At 43.9% G+C, this 24514-nt stretch overlaps 3 protein-coding genes across 4 annotated transcripts in view; 2 read left to right on the forward strand and 1 right to left on the reverse strand.

The window, feature by feature from the left end:
• The window catches only part of LOC118503688 (hemicentin-1), a 182481-nt gene that overhangs the window by 95807 nt on the left and 62160 nt on the right, over nt 1-24514 (reverse strand). For both annotated transcript variants that reach the window (XM_036037231.1, XM_036037230.1), the window contains exons 3-6: nt 20617-20746; nt 13791-13920; nt 11770-11854; nt 5685-5795 (exon numbers count right to left, since the gene is read on the reverse strand). In XM_036037231.1, the coding sequence (XP_035893124.1) occupies nt 5685-5795; nt 11770-11854; nt 13791-13920; nt 20617-20746 (456 nt within the window). The remainder of the gene's footprint in view (nt 1-5684; nt 5796-11769; nt 11855-13790; nt 13921-20616; nt 20747-24514) is intronic.
• On the forward strand, nt 6696-7863 carry LOC118503689 (lipase member H-like). Its single transcript, XM_036037232.1, has 2 exons — nt 6696-7690; nt 7750-7863. Exons 1-2 carry the CDS (start codon nt 6720-6722, stop codon nt 7772-7774), a joined length of 996 nt encoding a protein of 331 aa, XP_035893125.1. The 5' UTR covers nt 6696-6719; the 3' UTR covers nt 7775-7863.
• Nucleotides 8750-9984, forward strand: LOC118503690 (lipase member H-like). The gene is made up of 2 exons (XM_036037233.1): nt 8750-9789; nt 9863-9984. Exons 1-2 carry the CDS (start codon nt 8822-8824, stop codon nt 9885-9887), a joined length of 993 nt encoding a protein of 330 aa, XP_035893126.1. The 5' UTR covers nt 8750-8821; the 3' UTR covers nt 9888-9984.

Below are 24514 nucleotides of genomic sequence, written 5' to 3' on the forward strand. Positions count from 1 at the left end.
CCCTAGGTATAGAACGATAGAGGATATTATTTTGTGCTCTGTTGCCGTTTCCTGCCGTTAGAGTAGAATGATTTTAGGGGGAAAAACTAGTGGAGAACACTGGAGAGATACTGCATACATGATTTCTCTAGCTGGTGATGTTCTAATGACTTTTGCAGACAAGGCATGAGAGAAAAGATGCATAACGTTAGAACAGTGGTGCGAACAGAACGGTTTTACGGCACGGTTTTATATATTTTTCCAGTTTAATGAATATTCTGAAGTATAAACTAAATCATACTAAAACATATTTTTTGAGGTTTGAAGCCCAAATCTAGCACTTTAATAAAGTGGATTAATAGACATTTTCTTTGAGATTCTTTTTTATACAGCTTCTTCTTCTCGCTACTCTCAAAACCCATAATCTTATCAGAGAGGAAAAGATTACGATAAATTCAAACGCTGTAATGGGCGACATTAAGAGAAGATTAATTACTCTCTGACCTGATTGCTACCGTATTGTTGTTGTTTTTTCGTGTCCCATCGATGGAGACGCCCAGTAGTTCATACGTACGCTATCTCAATTCAAGCTAAGAGCCTTTGTGTTTGAGTTATTATTATCTGAACGGGCTTGTATTTGTCTCCTTTGATCATGTTGAGTCCATCCATCATGTAGGGTCGATGTGGAACAAGCACAACATGCTGAAATGCCTATGACAATGACATTGCTGTAAGATACTGTTGCGTTCAGCAGCTACATATTATCGCAGCGGGAAATTTATCCTTTAGTGGCCATTGCCATGACAAGTAGTGGTACATTATTAAAAGACGTTCTGTGAGAATAATATATACAACATTCAATGTGAGAAATGGAAGAAATGGGAAGAAATAATCATTGATGTTTGGCCGAGCCATCAACAGCGCTCGGTCTTCATACGGAAGGATCGGGGCTCAAATCCAAACTGAAAGGTTCCTCCCGTACGCAGGACTGATTTCTTTGCTACGTGTAAAATCAAGTCACAGAAAGCCAGAAATGGCAGACCTCTCGGGGTTGTAGTGCCAACGAAGAAGAAGAGTTTGTATTGATTTTTTTCAAAGCTGTTCTTAAAGTTTCTGTATTTTCTTTAAATTTAATAGTATTCTGTAACTTTTTCTTTTTGCTTGTACTTTTTAATTATCATTTTACTATTATTTACAATTTATTTTTGAAACGAGATCATTCGACCTTGACGTTAAGTTAAAATCTTTAAATTCTTTGTTTTAATAATTTCGACATGAAATTTCTAGCAAACAATAGGCATTGTCTTTAAAGAGGAGGCTTGGTTCATTAAATGTTGCTTCCTACATTCCAGGATGGTCATCGTGTTTCAACAAACCAAATCTAAAGTTTTCCAGCACTTTTCATTGTTCGTTTTTGTTCTGTTCTGTGCTATAAAAATTCATATTTAATATCGAAAAGCATACCAGTACGATAAAGTTCACCCTAGCCTGGCCTTGAGCCTAGGGTAGTCTGCGGTGTTTATTGTTGGCATCCGCAGTAGAAAGCTGACCTGTGCGAACCTTGCATACCGTCCTTTGGCCCATGGCGTTTGGATGTTTTGCCCTAGCGCTTAAGAGAACTTACCGTGTAACATTATACACTTTAGCCCGGGGGTTGTGCACAGGTAGCGCTATGGGTCGTTCGGTGAACAACAATGTAACAAAACTACCATCGATATACCGTTCGAGAGACAGCAGGCAGGCGGAATGTTTGTGTAAAAAAAAAAGTATTCTTGAAGCACCATGAAACAGGAAGAACCTTTTTACTGGAACAATTTTCAGTCCCTTCGTTTGTTTCGCACGTTCCGTTTGCTTGAGCTGTTGAAAGGTGTTAGGATATTTGATCGCTATTTGAAGTTGGCAAGCGAACGGAATGTAAAGTGTACAGTATTTGATTTCTGAAAATCTACCCTTTCACTCTACATTTTCCATGATTTAAGGTGTGCAATACTTATTTTCTGTACCCTTTCAGCATTTCCTTTAAGTAGCATTTTACTTCGTTATCCGATCGATTGCGATCCCACCGCTTGGTAGCCATTCCCACCGGGGCGACCCAAGTGAGCTTCAATAATTCGTTCAATTTTGCTCCATTGAAGGAAATGTTTGCCTCCGAAAGGGTAAATCAAAAATCGATTCCGTACTGCCAATCGCTCTCTATCTCTCGCTCTCTCTCTGTCTCTGGCTCGCTCCTGTAATGGGTTTATCCGCAGTGTGACTTGCTTCGATGATGGGCACAAACACCTTTTCCCCAAAAGGGACGCTGGCGTCGTACAGCAGCGGGCTGTTTTCGTCGATAGACAATTCAATTTTTGCTTCTGCCGTTTTCCCGTTTCCGTTCCCTTTGCCAAAAGTCTAATCAAACCCGGTTGCGCCAGGGAACGGGGCCACCGACGGGCGGTGGTTTGTGCTTGAATGAATCGATTCATTTAACCCTACGAGCCATCAGCACTAAAGTAGACGCGATTAAAAGCTGGTGCTGCCAGCATCGTGCTGCAGCGATTCTTAAACCGAGCGATTGAGCTGCTCCGCAGAAGGAACGCTGCGTGAACATGGAGCAACGTCGCTTACCCGTACTAATCGCTTAATTAATCAGCCATTAAAGATGTAAGCCGTCATTAGATACTAATTGAATTCGTTTTCATGAGTTTGGGCGCACGAGCAAGCCTCCTGTTTTTTTGCTGTCCTCAGCAACGAAATTCATTCATTTTCGTTGGTTCTGCTTTTGCTGCTGGTGTTTTGTTTTGTGCTTTGTTTTATGTGACGTTTTTATGTTTGAAGTTGTTTCAATTTTCGCCATCGAGCGCACAGTTGACTTCATCAAGCGAAATGGGGTAATTTTAGCGCGAAACGCGTACACTGCAGCAGTGTAGTGTAAAGGTGCGACTTGATGCTTTGTTGCTTCTGGACGGTTAAAGACAAAGTATAAGAAGCCTGTTGTTGTAGCTGCTGTTGCTGCTGATGAAACTTATTGTGTCAGTGTAATGAAGACAATGTTGCAATGGAGTGTCTTTTTATGTTTTTTCTATGCTATAAAAACTCATCAAGGCTGATGAAGAGAAGGAAATGTCCTTAAGATTAAAGGGTTAAGATCGAAGATTTGCTTATGTCTGGAGTGCGTTTTTCTGACAGTTACGTTTAATTGTTTGGAGCATCTGCTACAATCGAACAATCAGTATACAGAATCAGTTTTGTGAGGCATTTTCGGTAAATAGCCTGAAAAACTAAGGGTGGAAGTTTAAACATGTTCAACCAAGCCTTATTTACGAATCTTAAAACTAAAGAAAATAGATACTGAATCCTTTTTATTCAATTCCTAAGAACCAGTGTGACATTATCGCACAGTGTTAAAAATTATTCGCAGAAAGTTATGGTAAGATAAATTAAAATGATACTTCCAAAAATCTCATTACGCAGCACAATGAAAGCGATGGAAATTTATAATGCACGCGCTAATGTTCCTACAACCCTCACCACCGAACCACAAGGCAAAAACGCGCAAACTGCTCCCGGTGGGTGAATAAATAGGGACGGCACAAACAAACGAAGATGTAATTATGTGTGCTCCTTTCCTGTTGTTTCCTTTTGTCGTTTGTGCTTCGCGATCGAAACGACGTGTCGCAAAAGTACCGAAGTGTCTGAGAAACAGGCCTTAAGCGAGCCGGCGCTTCCTGCCAGCCAGCTGACATAATGCTAATGACCAACACCATAACAGTTTGGTTGGGCCGTTCACCAAACGGCCTCATCTGGGTGCCAGTGGACCCTAACCAATTGAAGTGGCCGCCATCTCCTCGGCTCACAGCCAGCTACTGCAGTGCGTTACTTCTTTCCACAGCCCCCTATCTGGCTTACCATGGCTTTCGATTCAATTTAGACTGGTTCCGGCGGGTAGGATCAAGGTCGCGTGGAAAATGGGACAGCAAACATGGAAAATGCTTGCGCACTGGCGCATGCCAGAATGCAGTGGCTTGAATCGATTCGCAAAGCCACCGCAGCCAGCGGCGGTATGGATAGCCCGAGTGGAAAAATTAATTAACTGTCTTTAGCGCTCAAGCGGTGGGCAAACACTCGAACACTTGGCGTTGCCGTTTGGATCGATCGTCACAGGCGGACGGGACCCGAGTGTCCACACGGGATTTTCCATAAAATGGCCTGCTGCCATTTTAGGGTGGGGGGGGGGGGGGGGCTTGGGTGTCGGCTGTGATGGGCTGCTGTACAGGTAGCACTTTGGGGTGATTTAATCCCATTTAAATGGCGCTTGAAAGGTTCTCAGCGCGTTTGCGAAACGAAACGAGTACGTCAATTAGTTTAGATCGTTTCCCTCGACGATGAGAGGCAGATGATTTTTATTTATTATGTGATAAAAGATAGCTCGATCCAGCAGAACTTGATTGCTGTGAGCTGTTGGGTGGGTAAGTTCCTCAAAAATTTGGGGAAGATTTGGTTGTATTTTGTTGCTTTTTCGAAATGTTTGCTCCTTTGAAAATATATTTTTTAAACGGTTTGATGTATTTAAGGCCGGTCAAAACGGACAAAACAAAGGTTTTTGCGGAAGGTGGATGTGAACGCAAATTTAAAGTAGTTTTATTGTTTATTTCAGAGCAGTAGAATATACAAATAAGGCTCAACATAAATAAAACATGCTACATGTGAAAGGCCCAGCCACGGTTTGGTGTCTGAACCATGCAAAATGTAAATGAATTAGTCTAAGCGTAGACAACCGAATGGAGCTAGAAAAAAAAATTAACATATTCCATCGCCTTCTGGTGCAAGGATGCTGAATGGAAAACTGTACACTTTTTGTTTATCAAATCTCCAGCCAGCAATTCTGCGAAAGGTAAAGCGAAAAAAAGGGCCACTCTCGAAGCAAAAATCGTTTCGTCTCGAAACAAATATTTCCAGAAGGCAAGCATTCCAGTAAACATTGTGTACATATTTTAAGTGAAAATAAAAACAATTCTTCCCACCCACCCATGTCTACGGGACGAGCTTTCTGTGTATCTGCCCTTTCGCACACACCGCTGTAAGACAAATCCCACAGAACGCCATGTGGCACAAGTTGACTGAGAGACGACATGCGAAAGGAAAGTAAAATATGCTGTCGAGAATTAAAATTCGTTGAATGATAAGGGTTAAGGTTATGCTTTCGGTTGCCACCATTGTCCACGCTTGCGTTCACATTGTACACCTTTACCCACGGTACGGCAAACCCCACACTGTCACGGGTGACTGTCACGCTCGGCAAAACACGGAAGGCAACCTATTTACATTTCTCTCCTCAAACAACTGGAAACTATGTAACGCAGATCGTGGCGTGCCAGGGTTCCGTCCGGTGAGGCTGCACACAAACAACGGTGATATAAACGGAAGGAAAACAACAACTTGGACGCAAAAAACACGTTTTCAACATTTTGTTCTCCTCTCCGTAGAAGGTTTTCGGTGTAAGTGACCTTCCATTTCCCTGTCGCCGTACGCCGCACACTGAGCGAAATTTATTCTACACCCTGTATTCGAGCTGGAACTTCCGTAGTGACCTTTCCGAACAAAACAGTTAGCGACAGTTGGAGAAATCCGGGAAAAAAACAAGTTTTTACTACCGGGCACCGATCCTCATCCTGCGTCGGGCAGGTTGGGTTGAAAAATTGTGAAAAAGTCACCCAGATACATACCACCAGTGACGACGCATATCAGCACCAAATCGCCACCCTCCTCGTAGGGTCCGGCGTGGGATGGAAGCACGACTCCAGCTTCATTATGAATCTTCGGTACATCGGGCGGTACTGAAAAGGGAGAAAGAGAGAGAGAGAAAGGGACGATAAGAAAAAAGCCGAAAATCGTTAGATGAGCGGAAACGAGATCAAAATTGACACTAGAACGTTTAGGTAATTGGGCAAACGTTTAGCCCACCCGGCGAGCTGGGAGCACATGTAAGCAGCGAGTCACTGAGCTGGTTGAGATGGGACAGGTTGATGGGCGAGATAGTGTAGAGCAACCGCTAGCGAGCGTGTAGGATGAATGGTTGTAAATGTGTCTTACGGCTTAGCCTCTGGTAAGCAAATGCCGATCATCCCTAATCACCGCCATAAAGCTGCGTCATGCAGTATCCTTTTCGATCCGGTAGATTATTAGGCGAAGGACACACATTATGCAGAGTGTTGTAAAATAGTGACCCTAATTGTTTTCTTTTGGTTATCTGACACGTTGTTGGACTATACGACTTAAAGCTTCTTTTATTTAATGTTTAAAGAAGGATTGAGTGGAGATGAGTAGTATGCGGTTTTTATTTAAACATGCCTTAAACCTTACTCTTTGTTGATTGCATTGCATTGTTTCCCATTTGTCACAACTTTGTTGAGTGATCTTGGAACGAAGGTTACTATTTGTGTCAGTCACTGAGTTCACTGTACAAATTTCAAAGTGAAGTAGGTAGTCCGCTTTCGTAAGCTTCAGTTTGTTACTTCTTCAAAGTCACGAGAATAGGTTGAGTAAACAAAGCTGCCTGTTAGTGTGTCATGTACTGTTCGCGGTACGTTTAAAAACGGTTTTAACAGCTGTTCTCTACGATTTCCATACGAAATGCCCTTTCCGCAGAAACCATAAATCTCTGTTCTCTGTGCAAACGGTCGGCTATAATAACACGAGACTAACTAAACGATTCTTCATTCGTCTCTGGACTTAAGTCGGATGTAGGTGCGGGCTACAGCATGGCCAAGGTGCTCGTTTTAGTCGTTGCACTTCTCTGCAGCATCGTCGGCGATGTCAGAGGAGCTTTAGATTTAAGGCAATTGCTAGGATCACTTCCAGAGGATGCGTTGGGAAGGTTTTTAGATTCATTCACAGTGCCAACGCCACGAACGACCGGGTTCGAAACACTTGTGCCGCAGAGAGATATCCGCCTGCACTGTACGAAAACATCGCAGCCTCGGTTTCAGGAAGTGTTCTATGGTGATTTAAACGTCAAGAACAAGATCGACTATACACTGCCGATAGCCATCGCTATTCATGGGTGGCAGAATGGTAGCAATTCCACCCTGTTCGCCGTGCTTACTGCTAATTATTTACGGTACGTGAAGAACACCAACTACTGTCTGCTGGACTGGCAACCGTACGGCGAGTTTGCGTACGAGATAGCAGCCCGTCAGGGCGCTCCCCTGGTGGCCAACTATCTGTTCGGATTCCTGCAGAGCATTGGATTGCTGTACTATCCACTGCAGAAAGTGTCTCTGATCGGGTTCAGCATGGGTGGTCAGATTGCCGGCCTGACAGGTAAGCTGTTTCGTGGACAGATCGGAACGATCTACGCCCTGGATCCGGCCGGTCCTTTGTTTTCTTATCCAAACGATATTGGACCGACGCGTCGGTTGGCCAGTACCGATGCGAGGTACGTTCAGGTGATCTACACAACTCGATACACAGCTGGCTTCGGACAACTGGTGGGCACGCAAAATTTCCTACCCAATGAGGGTTTCTATCCGCAATCTCCGTGCAAACCGAACAGCGATGATCTGGTTGAAGCTAGTAGGGCGCTCAACTGTAGCCATTCGTATGCCGTTGAACTGTTCACCGACAGTCTGAACCCGGTTAATCTCATTGTGGGACAGAAGTGTACCACGGTACTTGGAGCAAGGGTATGCTTGTTCCATCCGAAGGACCGGCTTGGTATTTATTCAAAAAGGTAAGAAAAGGTTTATGATACTTTTTGGAAGTGAGTCTAATGCTTGTCGAATTTTACAGAAAACCTGGCAACTTTTACTTGTAAACGAAGCATAACCGAAACCAGCTCGTTATCGATGGACGAACGTGAACATTTAATCACCATAAGACATGCAAACTGATGAATAAATAATTTGAAACAATCGATTGAATTGCTTGGTGTTCTTATTTTGTTATTTAAGTAAGTTTGACGATGCTAACTACTTCAAACGAATGGCATCACAGCTAAGTTAGAACAGATTTTATAAAATTCATGACGGCAACCAATGATGGAAGTAGTGTCGGTTTCATGAAGTCACGAGCTTGTTATAAAATCTCGTACGGAATTGACTCGATCTCACGAATCTGACTATCAAACTAAGATGATTCTATGTTAAGATCTAGATTAGAAGAATTTATGGCAGGCGGAGTTATTTCGCGGTTAATACAAAGAAGCAGAAAGAAGAATAAAAACAGGTATAGCACAAATACTTGCAAATACAAATACTAAATATTTGTTAATTTAACTTTTTGATTTTTTTTCATAACTTCTTGACTAACGTTCGAAAATCTTTCTCAATTAATTCGTAATATTCTCACGCACTCATACTCCCGTACCGCTATGTGAAGACATTTCACAGAAAAGCGCTTACGGTTGAGGAAAACAGCTGAACTAACAAGAGCATTTTTTTGTGGGATTCACAACTGAAACAACGTCACTCACTGGTGTGAACAATCTCTTCTCGACTGTACGACTGTCTAGGAAATAGAAAATTGACCATTTTTGGGGAATAAAACTCTGTTGCATGTCGGTAGAGCATCTTTCAAGGGCACAAGCATTGGCGCGAGCAAACAAAGGCACCTCCATGTGTTCCGTGTTCGATTCGGCGTGGTAATAGAATTGTTTCAAACGACATACACTAAGTTACAACAGCTGGTTCCTTGTTGTTCGTTTAAACTTCTACGTGTCTAGCGCTACAGTTTCCCTGTTTTGAGACCACAACAAAACGCAGCTTTTGGGCGTCCAATTTTGCAGTAATAAAGGAGCTGCGAAACGCAACCGCAAGCTTCATTCGTCTGCTAGTATTACCTGGCTGTAGGTGCGTTCTACAGCATGGCCAAGGTGGTCGTTTTCGTCGTTGCACTCCTCTGCAGCATCGTCGGCGATGTCAGGGGAGCGGATTTGAAAGATGTGCTCGGGACACTTACGGAAGGTCCGTTGGCGAGACTTTTCGATTCGTTCATTGACCCACCACCGCGAACGACCGGGTTCGAAACACTTGTGCCGCAGAGAGACATTCGACTGCACTGTACGAAAACATCGCAGCCTCGGTTTCGGGAAGTGTTCTTTGGTGATATCAACGTAAAGGACAAGATTGACTTCTCGCTGCCATTGACGATCGCCATCCATGGCTGGAGGGATAGTAGCAATCTCACCTTGTATAATACGCTGACTGCTAGCTATCTGCGCTATGTGAAGAACATCAACTATTGTCTGCTGGACTGGAGACCGTACGCCGAGTTCGGGTATCAGATTACGGCTCGAAAGAGTGCTCCGCAGGTGGCCAACTATCTGTTCGGATTTCTGCAGGGTATTAGCTTGCTGTACTATCCACTGGAAAGTGTGTCCCTGATTGGATTCAGCATGGGTGGTCAGATTGCCGGCCTGACAGGAAAGCTGTTGCCCGGAAGGATCGGAACGATTTACGCGCTGGATCCGGCAGGACCTCTGTTTTCCCATCCCTTCGATATTGGACCGACGCGACGGTTGGCCGAAACCGATGCGAAGTACGTACAGGTGATCTACACGTCACGCTACACGGTAGGCTTCGGGAAGCTTGTGGGCACGCAAAACTTCCTCCCGAACGAGGGTTACCATCCACAAGCACCCTGCAAGGCGAAGGAGGACGGACTAGGTGAGCTGTCCATTGCACTGCGCTGTAGTCACCAGTTTGCTGTGAAACTGTTCACCGACAGTCTGAACCCGGCCAATCCTATTGTGGGACAGAAGTGTACCTCGGTACTTGGAGCACGGGTATGCCTATTCCAGCCCAAGGACCGATTAGGTATTTACGCTAAAAGGTAAGTTTGTCTTGTACTTTTAAGCAAATTACTACGATGAGTGGAATGTAACGAAATGTTCTTACTATTTCAGAACTCCGGGCAATTTTTACTTATAAACGAAAGCTCAACTGAGGTAAAGCCACATCATCACACCAACTCATTTTGCGAAGATGAATTCACAAGTTTGGACATTAAACTCCTCATCATATGTAAGAATGCTTGTTTTGTGTTAAAATCTCCTCCGAAAAAACAAAACAGCCACAAGCGTAAAGACAAATGTGGAAAAAGCGGATCGAAACGACACTAAAAGTATGGACTTTAAAGCTTTAAGAGTGCGCTTAAGAGTGCCACATAAAACTCGAAATGATCTCCTAACCAACAGGTGAACGATGATGACGTTGATGGGAGCCAGACCACTCCAGTTGGTTGGTGGGTTTATTGTTTGCAATCACCGAAAGTGTACTGCATGTGTTGCATTTGCATAATTTAAATCTTGAGCTGTCGAATCACGCACCGCTTCCAATGATGTGGTGAAGATATGACTACCCGCACCCGGGAGTGCTCGTTTTTTAATGCCTGCCACACCCCGACACACACACACACACACGCTGCAGTGAAGATATGCTTCCATCTTGGTGGTGTCATTCATCTCTTGGCTTCGGAGGGTAGACCAGCACGGCAGGATGAAAAGCAATTTCGTTGATGATAGCCACACATTGATGATTATGCACGGGGTGCTGTAAAAACTGGCGACGCACTCACGGAAGCCCGGCACACAGCCGTTTGATGTGCTGCTACCACTCACCGATGGTACGAAACGAAAAGGCTTAACAAGCGCCGGGCCGGCCGCAGCTGGGTGTGAGTGTGTGTGCTCTCGCTGTGGCAGTTAAATGACGGCTCTTATACGGCCTCTTTCCCGTATGATGATGCCGATGATGACTAGGGTGGAGTTGGCTTAAGATGGCAGGGGGGAGTATCAGTTAATGTGGTGCGCTAAGATCTCTTCGCTCAACAGATGAGTTTAAAAAAGATCATTTAACGCTGCCGTCGGAAGGAATTGGGGTGCTTGCCTTCGAACGAGAGAGAGCTAGAGAATCGCCCATAATGCTTGTATCCATGCAATTACTGTACACGCTATTTGTGTGATTGCTTCGGAGTGGTGTCGTCGGGGTGCGATGCTCGTTGGGGCAAGAGTAAATCATTTTTAAAATGAAATTCAAGGAACGATTCTTCTCCGTTCCCAGTAAAAGGTAGTCAGACCAGCAGCAGAATCAAACAAAGCACGAAATGCAATTAAGCGTCACGCCGGAAACGCATTGTGGTCAGCAGTGTTTGAGACGGATTTCACCTCTTTCGCGTAACCATTTCCCCGGGACAGGTTGGGCATTGTTGCGAGCTGAATGCGAGCATCCTGAATAGGGCGACGGTGACGCATTGTTTCCTAGCAATTGTTTCTAGGCAAAACGGGTTTTCCCAATTAAAATCCTTTCTCGAGTGAGAAACGCTTCGCTTCCTCGTTGGAACCGATGGTAAGAAGGGCAACGAACTTTGAATGTTTTTTTAAAGAAACCTTTCGAGAAAATCACCTCTTTCGCTGTTTTGTGTTTAGTGTTCCTCATTGTGATGCAAAATGTGGAGTATTGGCGAGTTTCCGTACTTCAGCGCTTAATGCTCGTACAGGCTGTGCGAGTGACACGACCCACTGCACCACTGCTACTGGCCATTGTGAAAAGTGTGGTGTCCGCAACCGGAAAACAACACGTGGTACGATACAAACACAAGGAAGGAAAACATAAATTTACAACCATAGCACCAACCAGCTCAGTGATTATGGAATGCTTTCGTTCTATTAAAAATGCGGTGAAACTTATAGAACATACAGAGCGACACAACATGTGTTACGAGTGTTTTACAATGACTGAGCCAAGCACAGAAACCAACAGAAGCAGTTCTTGATGTGCATCCGGTGAATGATTGCAATGCGATACGCTTACTTACCTACAACTTCTAGATTTACGTTACTATTTTTCGTCGGTGATAGCAAAAAGTCTACACGACATCGAAAGATGCCAGCGTCCTTTTTCTGTAATGAGAAGGAAGAAAATGGAGAGAATTATTGAAGAGGTCTTGAAGATGATTAAAAAATTAAAGACTTTAACGTTTAAAACAGTAAATTTAGCTTCAAAGAGGTTATTTCATTATTGATAAATTCGATTATTATCGCTAATCAGAACCTTCTATCCTAGGAATCTTTCCTAGGAACAGTTCCCTTTCGCTTGAGCCGTTGATGCGATTGTTTTAAACTGAAATCTAATTTCAAAAAGGTTGCGAACCCCGCCACAATCGATACGTCTGGATGGGAGGGCAAAAATACCCGACACGCTTAAGCGCTCCATTATTCACACAATCGAAAGCACACCCGGCTATTATGCTGCTGCTGCTGCTGCCGCCCAACCATCAGCAGAGCGAGAGCAGCATCACCATCGCACCGAAGTGCAAATGGGTCCGAAATTGGACCAAAATAAATGACCATTCCCGGGAGGCAATTGAAATCTCGTTTCGCCGAAGCTAATCCAACCAGAATCCGCTTGCTGCAGCAAGATTTCTGCATGGTCGGGTGGAATTCCCCTAATGATCGTAATATATTTTCGTTTCTCACCATCGACACATCGACGGTGGGCGAACTTCGTCTTGATGGGTGGCGAGGACGGCGAGAATGCTGGCAGATTTCAAGAAATAATCTCTCGCCTCAATCTGCAAGCTTTCTTCTGCTCGCTCGGTTGTCTTCACTGTTGGCGTCGTGAAGGAATCGAATATAGCTGTGGAAATCTGTTTCACGAAATGGGGAACCGTATCGATTTGCGATTCTAATCGACATTCGTTGAGTGTGATCATCGGTACGGTGGGGATTGTGGTGGAAAGCATGAAAACCATTCGCCACTAGTCAACCGTAGGATGCACCAATTAATCGTCGATGAGATGAGAGCCAATTGATTTCGATTAAAATGCGAAATAATTTTCCCCCACCCAACCTCATGCAACTGCTAAAACCTTCTGTTCTTTTGACCTTTTGTTTGCGTGTAGTTGTGTTTGGGGTAGTTCTTTTTTTTCTTGCCCAAAAATAATGTGCCCGTTTTGCTTGCTTCGTTTGATAAGCCCGATGGGTGAATCGGGCAGGATCTATAAAAATACCAAAGAAGCAATGAGGGAGAACACATTTTTCTTCTTCACTTCTCCGGCAGCAACAGAGACAAGTGGTCCGTTGGCCATTGTTAATCGAAAGCACACACAAAAAAACGCTGACCCTGCTGAAGCAGAATGCAAATTTCAATCTGCTTTAAGCCCTCTCTTTCTATCACTTTTCCTGTCATTCTCCTCAGCCGCTTGGTCATTTTAATTCCTGTCGTTTTTCTATGAGATTTTACATATTTTCCTTTTTCTCCTTCCAAACGATACAGTCATTTCCTGGGAGGCATTTCTTCTGGGAAGTGGGGATGGTGTGTTGAGCTGGAATTTCAATTCAACAGTTCGGTTCGGTATCGGCGACAGAATCTTCTGGTGGTGTAACGCTGAGATGAATAAAAATCACTGACGCTTGAAGTGATTGAGTGGCAGGTTTCGTGGCAGAATGGCGAAAGCTGTGAGCATACAGCAGCAACTGGACCGCAAGCGTTCGGCAAGCGGTGGCTGCACGTGGGGCAGAAAATGGAGAACAAATATTGGGCTATTTCGAAAGTTAGCAGCATTTCCGTTGCTGATTGATTCTTCACACAAATTGTGAAACGGTAATAGTACGAAATTAAATTTTGCAATCGAAAATGTCGTTGCACGGGAAAAAAGATTTCAGTGATTTTTGGGGTTTTTTTTGCTGTGAGTGAGAATGTGAAGAAAGTAAGCTTTTCTACTGTTTCTGAAAAAGTGTCCTGGATGTGCTCAGGATTTCTAACTTGAATGAATCGACCAATTTTCTAACATCATAGAGTCACATTCAACTTAAAGAATCAGATGGTTTTACTAACCTGAACAGGACTGATGACCAGCATCGCCCGGCTCTGCTCCCGTGTCGTTTTGAAGTTGGCACGATCTTCAAGGATGGCGACATCCTTCCAATGAGAAGGTGAGTTGACGTGAGGTCCACGAGTATCGAAGCTGTAACGAGAAGACAGAATAATAAGTATCAATAGTTAAACCACCGTGGCATATTCCAGAACAGAACAATCTAAATCAGAACAAAATTTAACGACTACCTTTCAGTAGAACTAGACGAGCTGAGAAAATTGAGCCGTTAGTCCCGAAAAACACACCCACTCAACAAACCCTGCCGCTCTTGACACGTTCTAAAACATCCCTTTTTTCTCGCCAGTGATTCGCTTGCCAGGAAATGAGACTTGTTATGATCCCGGGATGGACCGCTTATCCCAACGACGTCCATTCCCCAATCACCGAATGTGAATGTAAGAAAAGTCGTATAACTTAATGCTTCCCTTACCGTGCAGCTGTGGAGTGTGCATGGAAATCGATTCAATATCCTCCGAAGCTGCCCAGTTCCCAACCGACCCCACATACATTTTATTTCCGGATTTCCAGAAGCTCCTAGGGGTAGTTTGCATGTACGTATTGAAAAGATTTTTGGGTCAGGGGACTTTTAACATTTCATTCTATTTGTTGACATGTCCGGGACTGTACTTCTATAGCCCTGCGTGGAGGGTGAACGAAGCTTCGCGGAAAGGAGGCACCGATAGAGGGAGGTGATTTGCATGGAAAACGGTACGATTCCTCACCCGCTGTGTGTTACCCAGCCGCAGGTAACTATTACCTATCCTATCTATTCCAATTTTGTCGATGGCACCGACGATGACGATGAAGTTCAGACTAGTGTTTGCCGTGTCTTTCTTCACGGGACGCTCTCCAACCAGTGCGAAGGTCGTTAAGGATGGTTGTATGAAGAAGCAGGGAAAAAAAAACTACACAAGAGTCGAGATTCAATATTCTGATTCGGTCGAACGGGATCGAACGGGGAAGCAGAAAAAGTAGAACGACCAAAGTAATATCCTGCCCGAGAGTCTCCATGCTGCTCGTGGGACAAATGAAGACGTTTTTTTGACAAATAGCCTGACTTTCAAACCGGATAGTTTGTCGTCGGTTCCCAGGCCTCGTCTATTTATACACCGGTCCCGTCCTAATTGGGCCCAAAGGGACACAAGCAGTATTTGGGACAAATTAAAAGAAGCTAAAAGTATTTGTGCCGAGTTTATTTTCCCATAAATTGTGTTGTTTGAGCTTACCACCGTTTGCGAAACCATTCCGGTTCCACCGCCGTGCCGATGCGAAAATGGAAGCAAAACTTTTGTTTACCGCCCCATGGCAGGCAAGATGTACGATTGAGTTTTGTCGATAAAGTGAAGTGTGGTTGGCGGATTTACGTTTACCCCGTACCTGTGGCCCTCCTGTCGATAGGTGCATCATACCTTCAGCGGTTGGTGTGCATGCCGAGTTTGCTGTGTGTGCTCGGTTTTGTTGCAGTGCTTGACTTTGAGCCGATTTCTCCTCGAAGGTCTTGACCTTATTTGAATAATCTTGCTATTGGGATCGGTTTCGGATTAGCTACTCGGTTTTGGACCTGTAGCACGTACCAAGCGCACCTCGGACTTGGTGCGGAAGCCAACACCGTATGTGACCCATGCACACAGGAGGAGTATGTCTACGCTCTTAGCCTGATGGTTGGTATTGAATTTCATACACCCGTGCCCGCTTGAAGTGCCTAGGCAATGGAAAGTTGGCATTCGGAATCGAGAATTCAAACTCACCACCACCACCACCCCACACCATAGACACCTAAACAATCAAACCGGAGGTTCTCGAATGCCCGGAGTGGTTTGACAGCTTCTCAGCGTCATCTTGAGAAGATGTTGCGTCTCGAGTGGTTGGTAGGTTCTAGTGGCAAAATGTATCGATACCGTTGTCGATGAGCACTCGATGCGAAGTGGCACTGTTGCAGAATGTGACGCTCCGTCGGGAGCCATCTCCTTTACGCTCTCCCGCCCCGGATGGAGTATCGATTTCGAGTGAGCGTACCATAATGCTAGCCAACACCACCCCGCACCATGTTTACAGTGTGTTCATTAAGAAATTCGATCGGCCCAGGAAAATGGGGCACAAGTAAGGGGGCAGAACCTGTGCACGTGGTGAATGTTTCGAGCATGGAGCACATTTGTGGCCATGCGATAATGATGGTTGGAAACGATCGTAATCGAATTGTGTTCCGTGGAAAGGGAGGCACCACTTATCGGCTGTGAAGGTACGTTTCGGAGGTTGAGTGTTTCCAATGAATTTGTGCTATATTTGACAAACGTGTAGGCAGTAATTTTAGTCCCATTAGAAATGAAACCACACATGCACGCTTTAAGCTGAAATTTTATTTAAAGCCGGAATTGTTTATTTTTTCCGGGAAATTTGGAACATTCGCTGGAAAGCCGAATTCAAGAATGATGCATGAAACTTTTCTTTCTCTCCCTCCCTCCATTCGAAACAGACAGGTTCAACCACATCTTTGCGACTTTTCCTATTAATCACCTTGATTGACAACGTATTCAACCACCAGACCGGGCCATTATGCGGCATCGATGATCTGTCCCCAACGATCCACGCAAACGCTTCTGGGTGAAGTTCATTGTTATAATCGAGACCGTGGGGGCGGGTCCCGAATGCTTCCATTAGTGAGGCACTAACACACCACCGTCCATTTCAGGATGGTTCCTATCTGTATCCGAGAGTAACAAAAAAAAACACTCCACTTCATCATTTCTTGTCGAGCCATGCACGTTAAAGCTAGCGTCGGCTTCACCTTCGAAGGGGGAACCGTCTGCGTCTTCCGCAACGATAAACATATTCAAATCTATCCTATTCACATCCTCGAGCGCACACAAACACAAGCACACGGCTTTCAGTGAAGGCTGACTTGTGTGGGTCCGGGGCGGCAAGATCTTCCTGTGTACGCCCACAGACCCAACCAAACAAATCCATTTATTTTGGAAGCTCGTCGTGTTTTCGTCATCGATCAAAAAAAGAAGCGAAGAAGAAAAAAAGCAGCACACATACGAGGGAAAAAAAAGGTTGAGTGAAGTACTTTCAGACGAGCTTCCGTGTCAGCTAAGAGCATTTCCCTTATTGCATGTGAAAAACTGCCAGCCAGCGAAGAGCCATGGCGAAGGCTATGGTGCAAGCCCGTGTGAGAACCACTCAATATCACTATCACTTACTTTGGATTTTATCAAGGTTCGGGTTGGAGGTGCGGGGTGGGGGGGGGCCTCTTTGGCGTTTGGAAAGCCTGCAAAACCATCCGTCTAAAACGGCAAACAGTAGCTTTGGAGCTGCTGTAACGTGCTAGATGCACACGCATAGGCGATCGATCAGACGACCGAGCAAAAGGATTCCGAACATGGCATCCCTTTCCACCGTTGGGATTGTAACAAACGACGCACGACGAATACGACCTGTGTTATTTTTGCCGTGCCAAACTTTCGGTACGTGGTTCAGTGTTCGGTGCGGGATGAAAATTTATATCCAGGATGTTTGGGAGATTATGGCGTACACCGATTGCAAGGGTGTTTGTCTAGGGATGGTTTTTGGTATTTCTTTAGCGTATGTCTTCTAATGGCTTTAAATGTGTGGAATTTGGTTTCGTGTATTTTTCAATGGATCCTGATCATGGTACCAAGAATTGCTCATTGTGTGAAATTTATTTGGACGTTGAGCAATAATTCAATCTTCATTCTTTTTGATAAGAGGATAATTCAAGTTATTAACAGTTTAATTACTTTATTGATGATTTTTTTAAGACTTTTAATAGCTCAATCTTAAAATTTCATAATAAAGTTTAGCTAGGCTGGTTTAACATTACAGGGTTTCCGAGAAGAACTAACGATGTGCGAGCCATTTCTGGGCAAAGGCTAGGATGAAGTAAACAACTGCCAGGTAGAACTGGCGATATGTTGCCCTTTCTGGACTATGGCCAAGTTGAACTAGACACAGGCTAGGTTGAAGTGGACGATGGCCAGGTTGAACTGAAATGTCAAATTTGAAACAATTGCTGAAGCGTTCGCAAACGGTTGGGGTAACGCTTGATTTTAAATAATATTTAAAAAATGACCGGTAAAACAATATTATTTGTAATAAATTTTTTTAAAGGATATTAATTGAAGAGAACGCTTCAATTGCAACGTAGCTCGTATGTAATTATAAAATTATTGTTTACAGCTCTTTGAGCATGTTTCATTGCTCAAAAATAATTTTTTTGTAATGTTATTTTTGCTTTCCAAGTGCAGTGTAATTAAGCAATATACGCTAAATTTAGGTGAGTTCAATAAATATAATATCTTGAAGCAAGCCATTGCAAATTCTAAAGCTCAAAGCGCATTAAATAATAATTTTATAATTACATACGAGCTGCGTTGCAATTGAAGCGTTCTCTTCTATTAATATCCTTTAAAAAAATTTATTACAAATAATATGGTTTTTACCGGTCATTTTTTAAATATTTTTTAAAATTAAGCGTTACCCCAACCGTTTGCGAACGCTTCAGCAATTGTTTCAAATTTGACATTTCAGTTCAACCTGGCCATCGTCCACTTCAACCTAGCCTGTGTCTAGTTCAACTTGGCCATAGTCCAGAAAGGGCAACATATCGCCAGTTCTACCTGGCAGTTGTTTACTTCATCCTAGCCTTTGCCCAGAAATGGCTCGCACATCGTTAGTTCTTCTCGGAAACCCTGTATTTCTCACGTAAAACACAATAAGTTGTTCGCTTTGATTGTGAACATCATACGAACATATATAATCTCGAACATAACCTTATTGCTTGGCTCGTTGGCTAGAAATGGAAAGCTCCACGTTGATGAAACGCACGGGTTTTGCCACACAGTGCCCCGCTCGCTGTGAGAAATGGTTTGTATTTTTATGTTAAATATGCGATATGCATACATATACATCAATTTCCCTATGTACTCACGGCACGACCTTTCGCTGCTACATCCTGTCACGAGGCATAAAGTGAGATGATAGTAGCGCCATCGTGTTCGCTACCGTACCACCATCCACTCAAAAGCTTAGACGCAACCCAGGGACAATGTGGGAAGCGCATGAAAGAGCGAGGAGCAACAACAACAAAAAAACGAAACAGAAATTCTACGCAAAGCCATCACTTATGAATACACAAGCATTAGACTGTCGCACCGCAAGACGCGAGTCTCCGGAGAAAGGCTCGGTGCGTACTGCAACAACAACCGGTGGGTACGATATCTTGTTTGCGATCCTCATCACATATCCAATCCAATTTGCGTTCCACCGGAGAGTGTGCGAGTTCTTCGCAGGTCAGGTAGAGAGAGTGTGAGAGAGAACAGGTTAAGCAGGGGGCGCAGCAGAGGAAACTCCATTGGGCGTTAAAAAAAAAATCTGAAACATTCGCACCCACAACTCATACCGTTGTTGGCAGGTGAGTGCGAACGTTCGGTTCGGCTACGTTTTTGATGCTATTCTTGCTCAATATTATTATGAAAATAGGCGATATGTTTATGCTGAGGATGTGGCTGCCTACTGCTGCCATTGCTCGCTTAAAATATATGCATCGCTGGGGTGTCTCCGTGTGTGCTTGAGCAAGCATCCTTCGAAAAACCATCAGACTCCCGTGTGAGGTGATATATATATTTTTACTCGAGCCTTTTCATGCAAAAAAATGACGTTTACCTTCGTACCGGGTGAAGGAAGAAAAAAGTCGTGTGAAAAACATGACGACTCAAGGTATGGGTCACGGCAGCAGGGAAACTGGTAGTTAGATTGAAAATTGTTTTTCACCCCGAAGTTCGATGGTAAAGTGGCTGAGATGGTGTATTTTTCTATTTTTACTTCCTTTTTTCTCTCATGCCATCAGCGTGTGTTGATCTTTTCATCAGCCCCCCCCCCCCCCCCCCCCTGAAGCTGCTGAACGTTTTGCTACCGACTTTGTCATCTGGCTGGCTGCGAAGAGCAACGGAGGGATACGAAAGAAAAAAAAACACGGGAAGCCTCCACGAAAACGAACGAAACGATGTGCCTGATAAAGTTATCGATATGTAAATTATTTTTTCTAAACCGAAGCACGCAGCTCCACCATCGAGATTGTCATCCGAGCAAAAAGTGTGTGTGTGTGGGTGTTTGGGTGGGTAGCAGTTCTTTTTTTTATGTTTCTATTTTGTGCACCAGCTTCAGTTTCAAGTATGACGCTCAACGTACCCGGCCCGGCTTTTCGCACTCACGGGAGAAAAAGCGGGAGCTTAGCGTAATTGGTGGAAGCGAGCAGGGGTTTGGCCTCTCGAGAGCAGCCACCGATCGTTATTGGGTCGTGTAAAACGAGAAGATTGATGGTTTGAATATTTTACGATCATTTCGTCACCATCGTCACGAAGCACCGTTTGGAAAATGGGTGGGAAAAATGAATATATAAAGCAGCGCAAAGAACGCAGAGAAGCAGTGTGATAAGAAAGGTTTAAAGCAAGCCGGTGGGGGTTGGTCTGTGTCAACGAACGATAAATTCATGGAATTGGCCAAACCCAAAGACAAAATTCGACAAGAGCCAGGGTGATACTTATTCACGCACGTCTTGTCGTCACGGTAAACGATGAATATGCTTAAGCTATTGTGGGTTTCCGAATGGCATCGAATCGAAAGTCAAGAGACGGTCTTCAAGCTTCGGGGAAGCAACGAGATTAGTTAAGAAAGTTTCTTGTAATGAAACTACATATTTTTGATTTTCTATCCATAGTTTTAAATTTCCCTTGAAAGATTCGAGAGCAAAAAAAAACAATCTCTTACCTGTAGATTGGTACGTTATCCTTGTACCACACTACCAGCAGGATACGATCGTTCGTGAGGTTGGACGACACGTCGCATTTGATTTGTGCCGTCTCGTTAACCAGCACCTTCTCCAGGTGAGTCGGCACGTCTGAAATGGTGGAAAAGAGCAGAACAAAAAGGAAATTAATAAAAAGCTGTATTGAGTAAGCATCGGTGTAACTCCGAGCACTATAAATATCGCCATTGACATGCTCGAAACTCATCCATCATGGGCACGCAGCATTAATTAGGTCGAATTATAGATGATTGTTCTCGAAAACAGAAATAAAACCCTTGCTCGTTATTATGTTATACCCTCTCAATGGTTTGCTTCTCCATCTACTGATAGGACATAAAAACTCTCTCATTTGTTCATGTTTAGGTCAACCGGTGCTTAATTGAATGACAGTACAGAAAACTCGTGCCCTGTGTTCTTTGTTTTTTGTTTTCCTTCTCTGCAGCGGAAGTATCGTTACGAGGACGAACTAACTGCTCATTACCGCTGGGAGATAAAACGAAACTGACCGTGAAAATTGTTTTCGGCGCGATGGTTGATGAATGGGCTTCGAGGGCGCCCTTTTCGCTGTCAAGCTTAACGATGGTAATGATTATGCCGCTTGATACGGCATAATAATAACGATTACCTGCGTTTGTTTATCAGTCCGTTATGAGTGGTATCGTCGTATTGGGTTAAGGTTGAGCAAAAAGCATTAAACAAAATGTCTCCAAAACTACTGCTAGCATACCAAAAGCAGCTGCGTTATTCATCTATTCCATTCTGTACGGAATCAAATATAATTTCCAAAAATGGTTCGAACCTATCCAGAAAAACACTGAATCCCTTCATGATTTTCGTCGTATTTCTAAAGTGTATACAACACAGCTACTACCTGTACGAACGAGTAGTTGAGAAATCTCATAAAGCTACAGGCAATGAAACTCGACAAACCCTTTCAATTGAAACTTCAAACGAACGGAAATCATTTCACTTTTGTTCAGGTAGGTTCTTCCTTTGCAACCCAGGAAGACCTGCGGTCTAGATGTCCTTTCAAAGTGCAGAAACCTCATACCGCCGTACCATCGTTCATTCATTAGATTTGATGCTATTGCTGTACAACGCACAACCAGCAGCATCAACATTCAATAGCCCAAAGGAAAGCCTAGAAACGATGCTTCCAAAATTTGCTATCAGGAAATCAGGCAAGTGATGCATCTTCTGTCCGCTTTACTGGTTTTGAGTTCATCATGCAGTGCGCGTTCTACAGAAGGATGTGTCTGTTGGTTTGAATCCAATAGTAACCGGCTCATTGGTCTCTTTTTGTAACTCATCGCGCAACGCTTGACCAACGATGAAGCTACTGAGAAAATGTTGAAAAGTGACTTATAAAGCCATATCAGCATATTGGATGCTGGATGCTAATTTATAATATTACAACGGTTAAAAATAAAGAACATGGAAGCCCTTGTTCTAGCACAAGAGTAAAACAATCAAAACGTCTACCTTCCTTCGCCATCAGAGAGAACTTGGATAGGTTTAACGATAGGCAACAAAGTGAAAATGGTGTTTTAAAAGTTGGTTGTACGGAGCACAGCTAACCATTTACCGGAACTCAGGAAGTCTGGCAGGAAGTCTGCAGGGTAGCAAGAGTAACAAGAGGAGAAACAAACTGTAACAAATTTATCATAAACGACCCCACACCGTTCCTGTGCCTGCCGCACGCGTCTAAATCTTGCTACCTTGATTCGGGGAAATATTGAACAGGAACCCGACAAAGCACAGGAGGACTTTTCCAGTAAATGCTGGGTCGCACACGAACCGCCCAAACCACCGATGGCAGGTCACCCCAACAGTGGATAGGTAGATTACAATGTCAGCCTGTTAATTCTTGCTGCAGCAGTATGATGTTGGCGATGAAATATGAGTGCCCTCGTCCTGTCTTCGTTAATGGTTGGCAAAACGAGGGACGGGGAGGGAGACGAAGGAAGCGTACGAAAGTTCCCATTCCGGCAAAAGGCGAACTCGCTTCGCTACCCTCGGGGACAGCATACAAAATAACAACAGTTGCTGTTGTAACGAGAACCAGCAAAAGGAAGACTTTTCCCTTCGTGTAGCAACAGTGGAAGCGATGAAGTTGAAGCATGGACATTCGTTTTCAAAACCACCGGCGAATTGAGCATGGACAGCTATGCTTGGCAGCAGCATGGTCAGGTGTATGTATCGCTCTGTGTGTACACGAGTCTGTCCAGGGTGCCTAAGGGTGGGTAAACGATGCTAAAGACACACAGCAGCCCGGTACCAGTGTCACCTGATCCAGCTGGCCGGAAGTGACTTATATTTAATCACAATAAATATTATTGCACAAAAGGTGTGGCTCAGAGTGCCTAATCCGATGGACGCTGGCTATGAATGCCTTTGCTTGATTGAGCATTCTCGCAGGCAGGTGTTAGATTGGGAAGATTGGTATGGCAGGGCAAGGGGATTTTCCCTGTCATCTTGGAAAATGACATAAAGCCATTGGCTGCCGTCAGCAACATAAACCGATCCGATGAAGTTAAACATATTCCAACGGGGGTGGTAGTGCTCCTGTTCTCAAAATAGGAGAGAAGAGACAAAAAAAAAAAGACAATAACTTTCGACCAGGCATCGGTTCGGTAATCGGTTTCTGCCATCTGGTACGATTGGATTAGCAAAACGAAACAATTGATATTGCGTTGGCAGAAGCTATCGGCGATAATCCGCTTTTCCAGGAAGGTGTTGACTGGTGTGTGTAAGTGCGCACGTTACAATTGAGGAAAGAAATCCTGTCGCAGAGGGTAAATTGAAGTAAACCATCGACGTGGCACAGATATGTATGAGGATTACATGATTTTTGTTTGTGTTTCAAAAGCAACTTCAAAATACATAATCGCATAACGATTTGTTTATTTACCTCTCCGATAACGTAAGCTCTAAATCTAATTGTTCCAAATAATAATTTAATCGCAACAAATTCAAGGTGCTAGTCGGATTGCATATCTTTAGGCTGACTCGATGAAGGGGAGTTATTCGACGAATGTTTAAATGGTAATAAACGTTAATAATACATTTATTATTTACATTGATATTACATTGAATTCCTTGCATCTTTAAATGCTTGTGAGGGCCAAAAGATTAATAATGTTGGTCTGATTTTAATGGTTTCACTTGAAGACTGTAATTATCAACACTCAATCTTGTTAAAGAATTCATGGGCCGTGTTTACTATGTTCACCTTCTTTGGCTCTTCAAGACCTCCAAGACCTTGAAACTCCATAACCTGCTATTTATGGCTTCCGTGACTTGATTTTACTTCTACCAGGATAGTGAGTCCTGTCAAACCGGGGATTGATGAATGATGTTGAATCTTTATGTCTCCTGAAGCTAGTACAAATTCGGACACCGTTCATGTCTACATTCTTTGCAAACGTTTCCCTGTGGCCTTCGTTGTACCATCCATTAGCATGATTGTTTGCGGTATCGAACAGATCGCTTTAAACTGCTTTGATGGGTATGTTGACACAACGGCACACGCAACAACCTGAGGGCATCAGCACGCAATAAATGAAAAGCTTAGCGTGCCTAGCTTCTTCTACGCCCTGCATCGGAAACATCGAATTAGAACATCTAATTACCATCCATTTATCAGCGAGAAGGATAATTTTTGGGCGGCAATCACCGAATGCTTCGTTTACACTATGAAAAGGGTGACGTTCTACGCAATAGTTACCCATCTCCCGCAGGTGGAACAGGCAACACTCGCCATACGGTACGCGATCGTCCGTAGCGAAAGGTATTTTACCGTGTAAACATAATTCAAATAGATTGCTAATATTTGTCATTCGGTTAGTTTTCTGTCAT

Source organism: Anopheles stephensi, chromosome 2 (assembly GCF_013141755.1).
Source record: "Anopheles stephensi strain Indian chromosome 2, UCI_ANSTEP_V1.0, whole genome shotgun sequence".
NCBI lineage: Eukaryota > Metazoa > Arthropoda > Insecta > Diptera > Culicidae > Anopheles > Anopheles stephensi.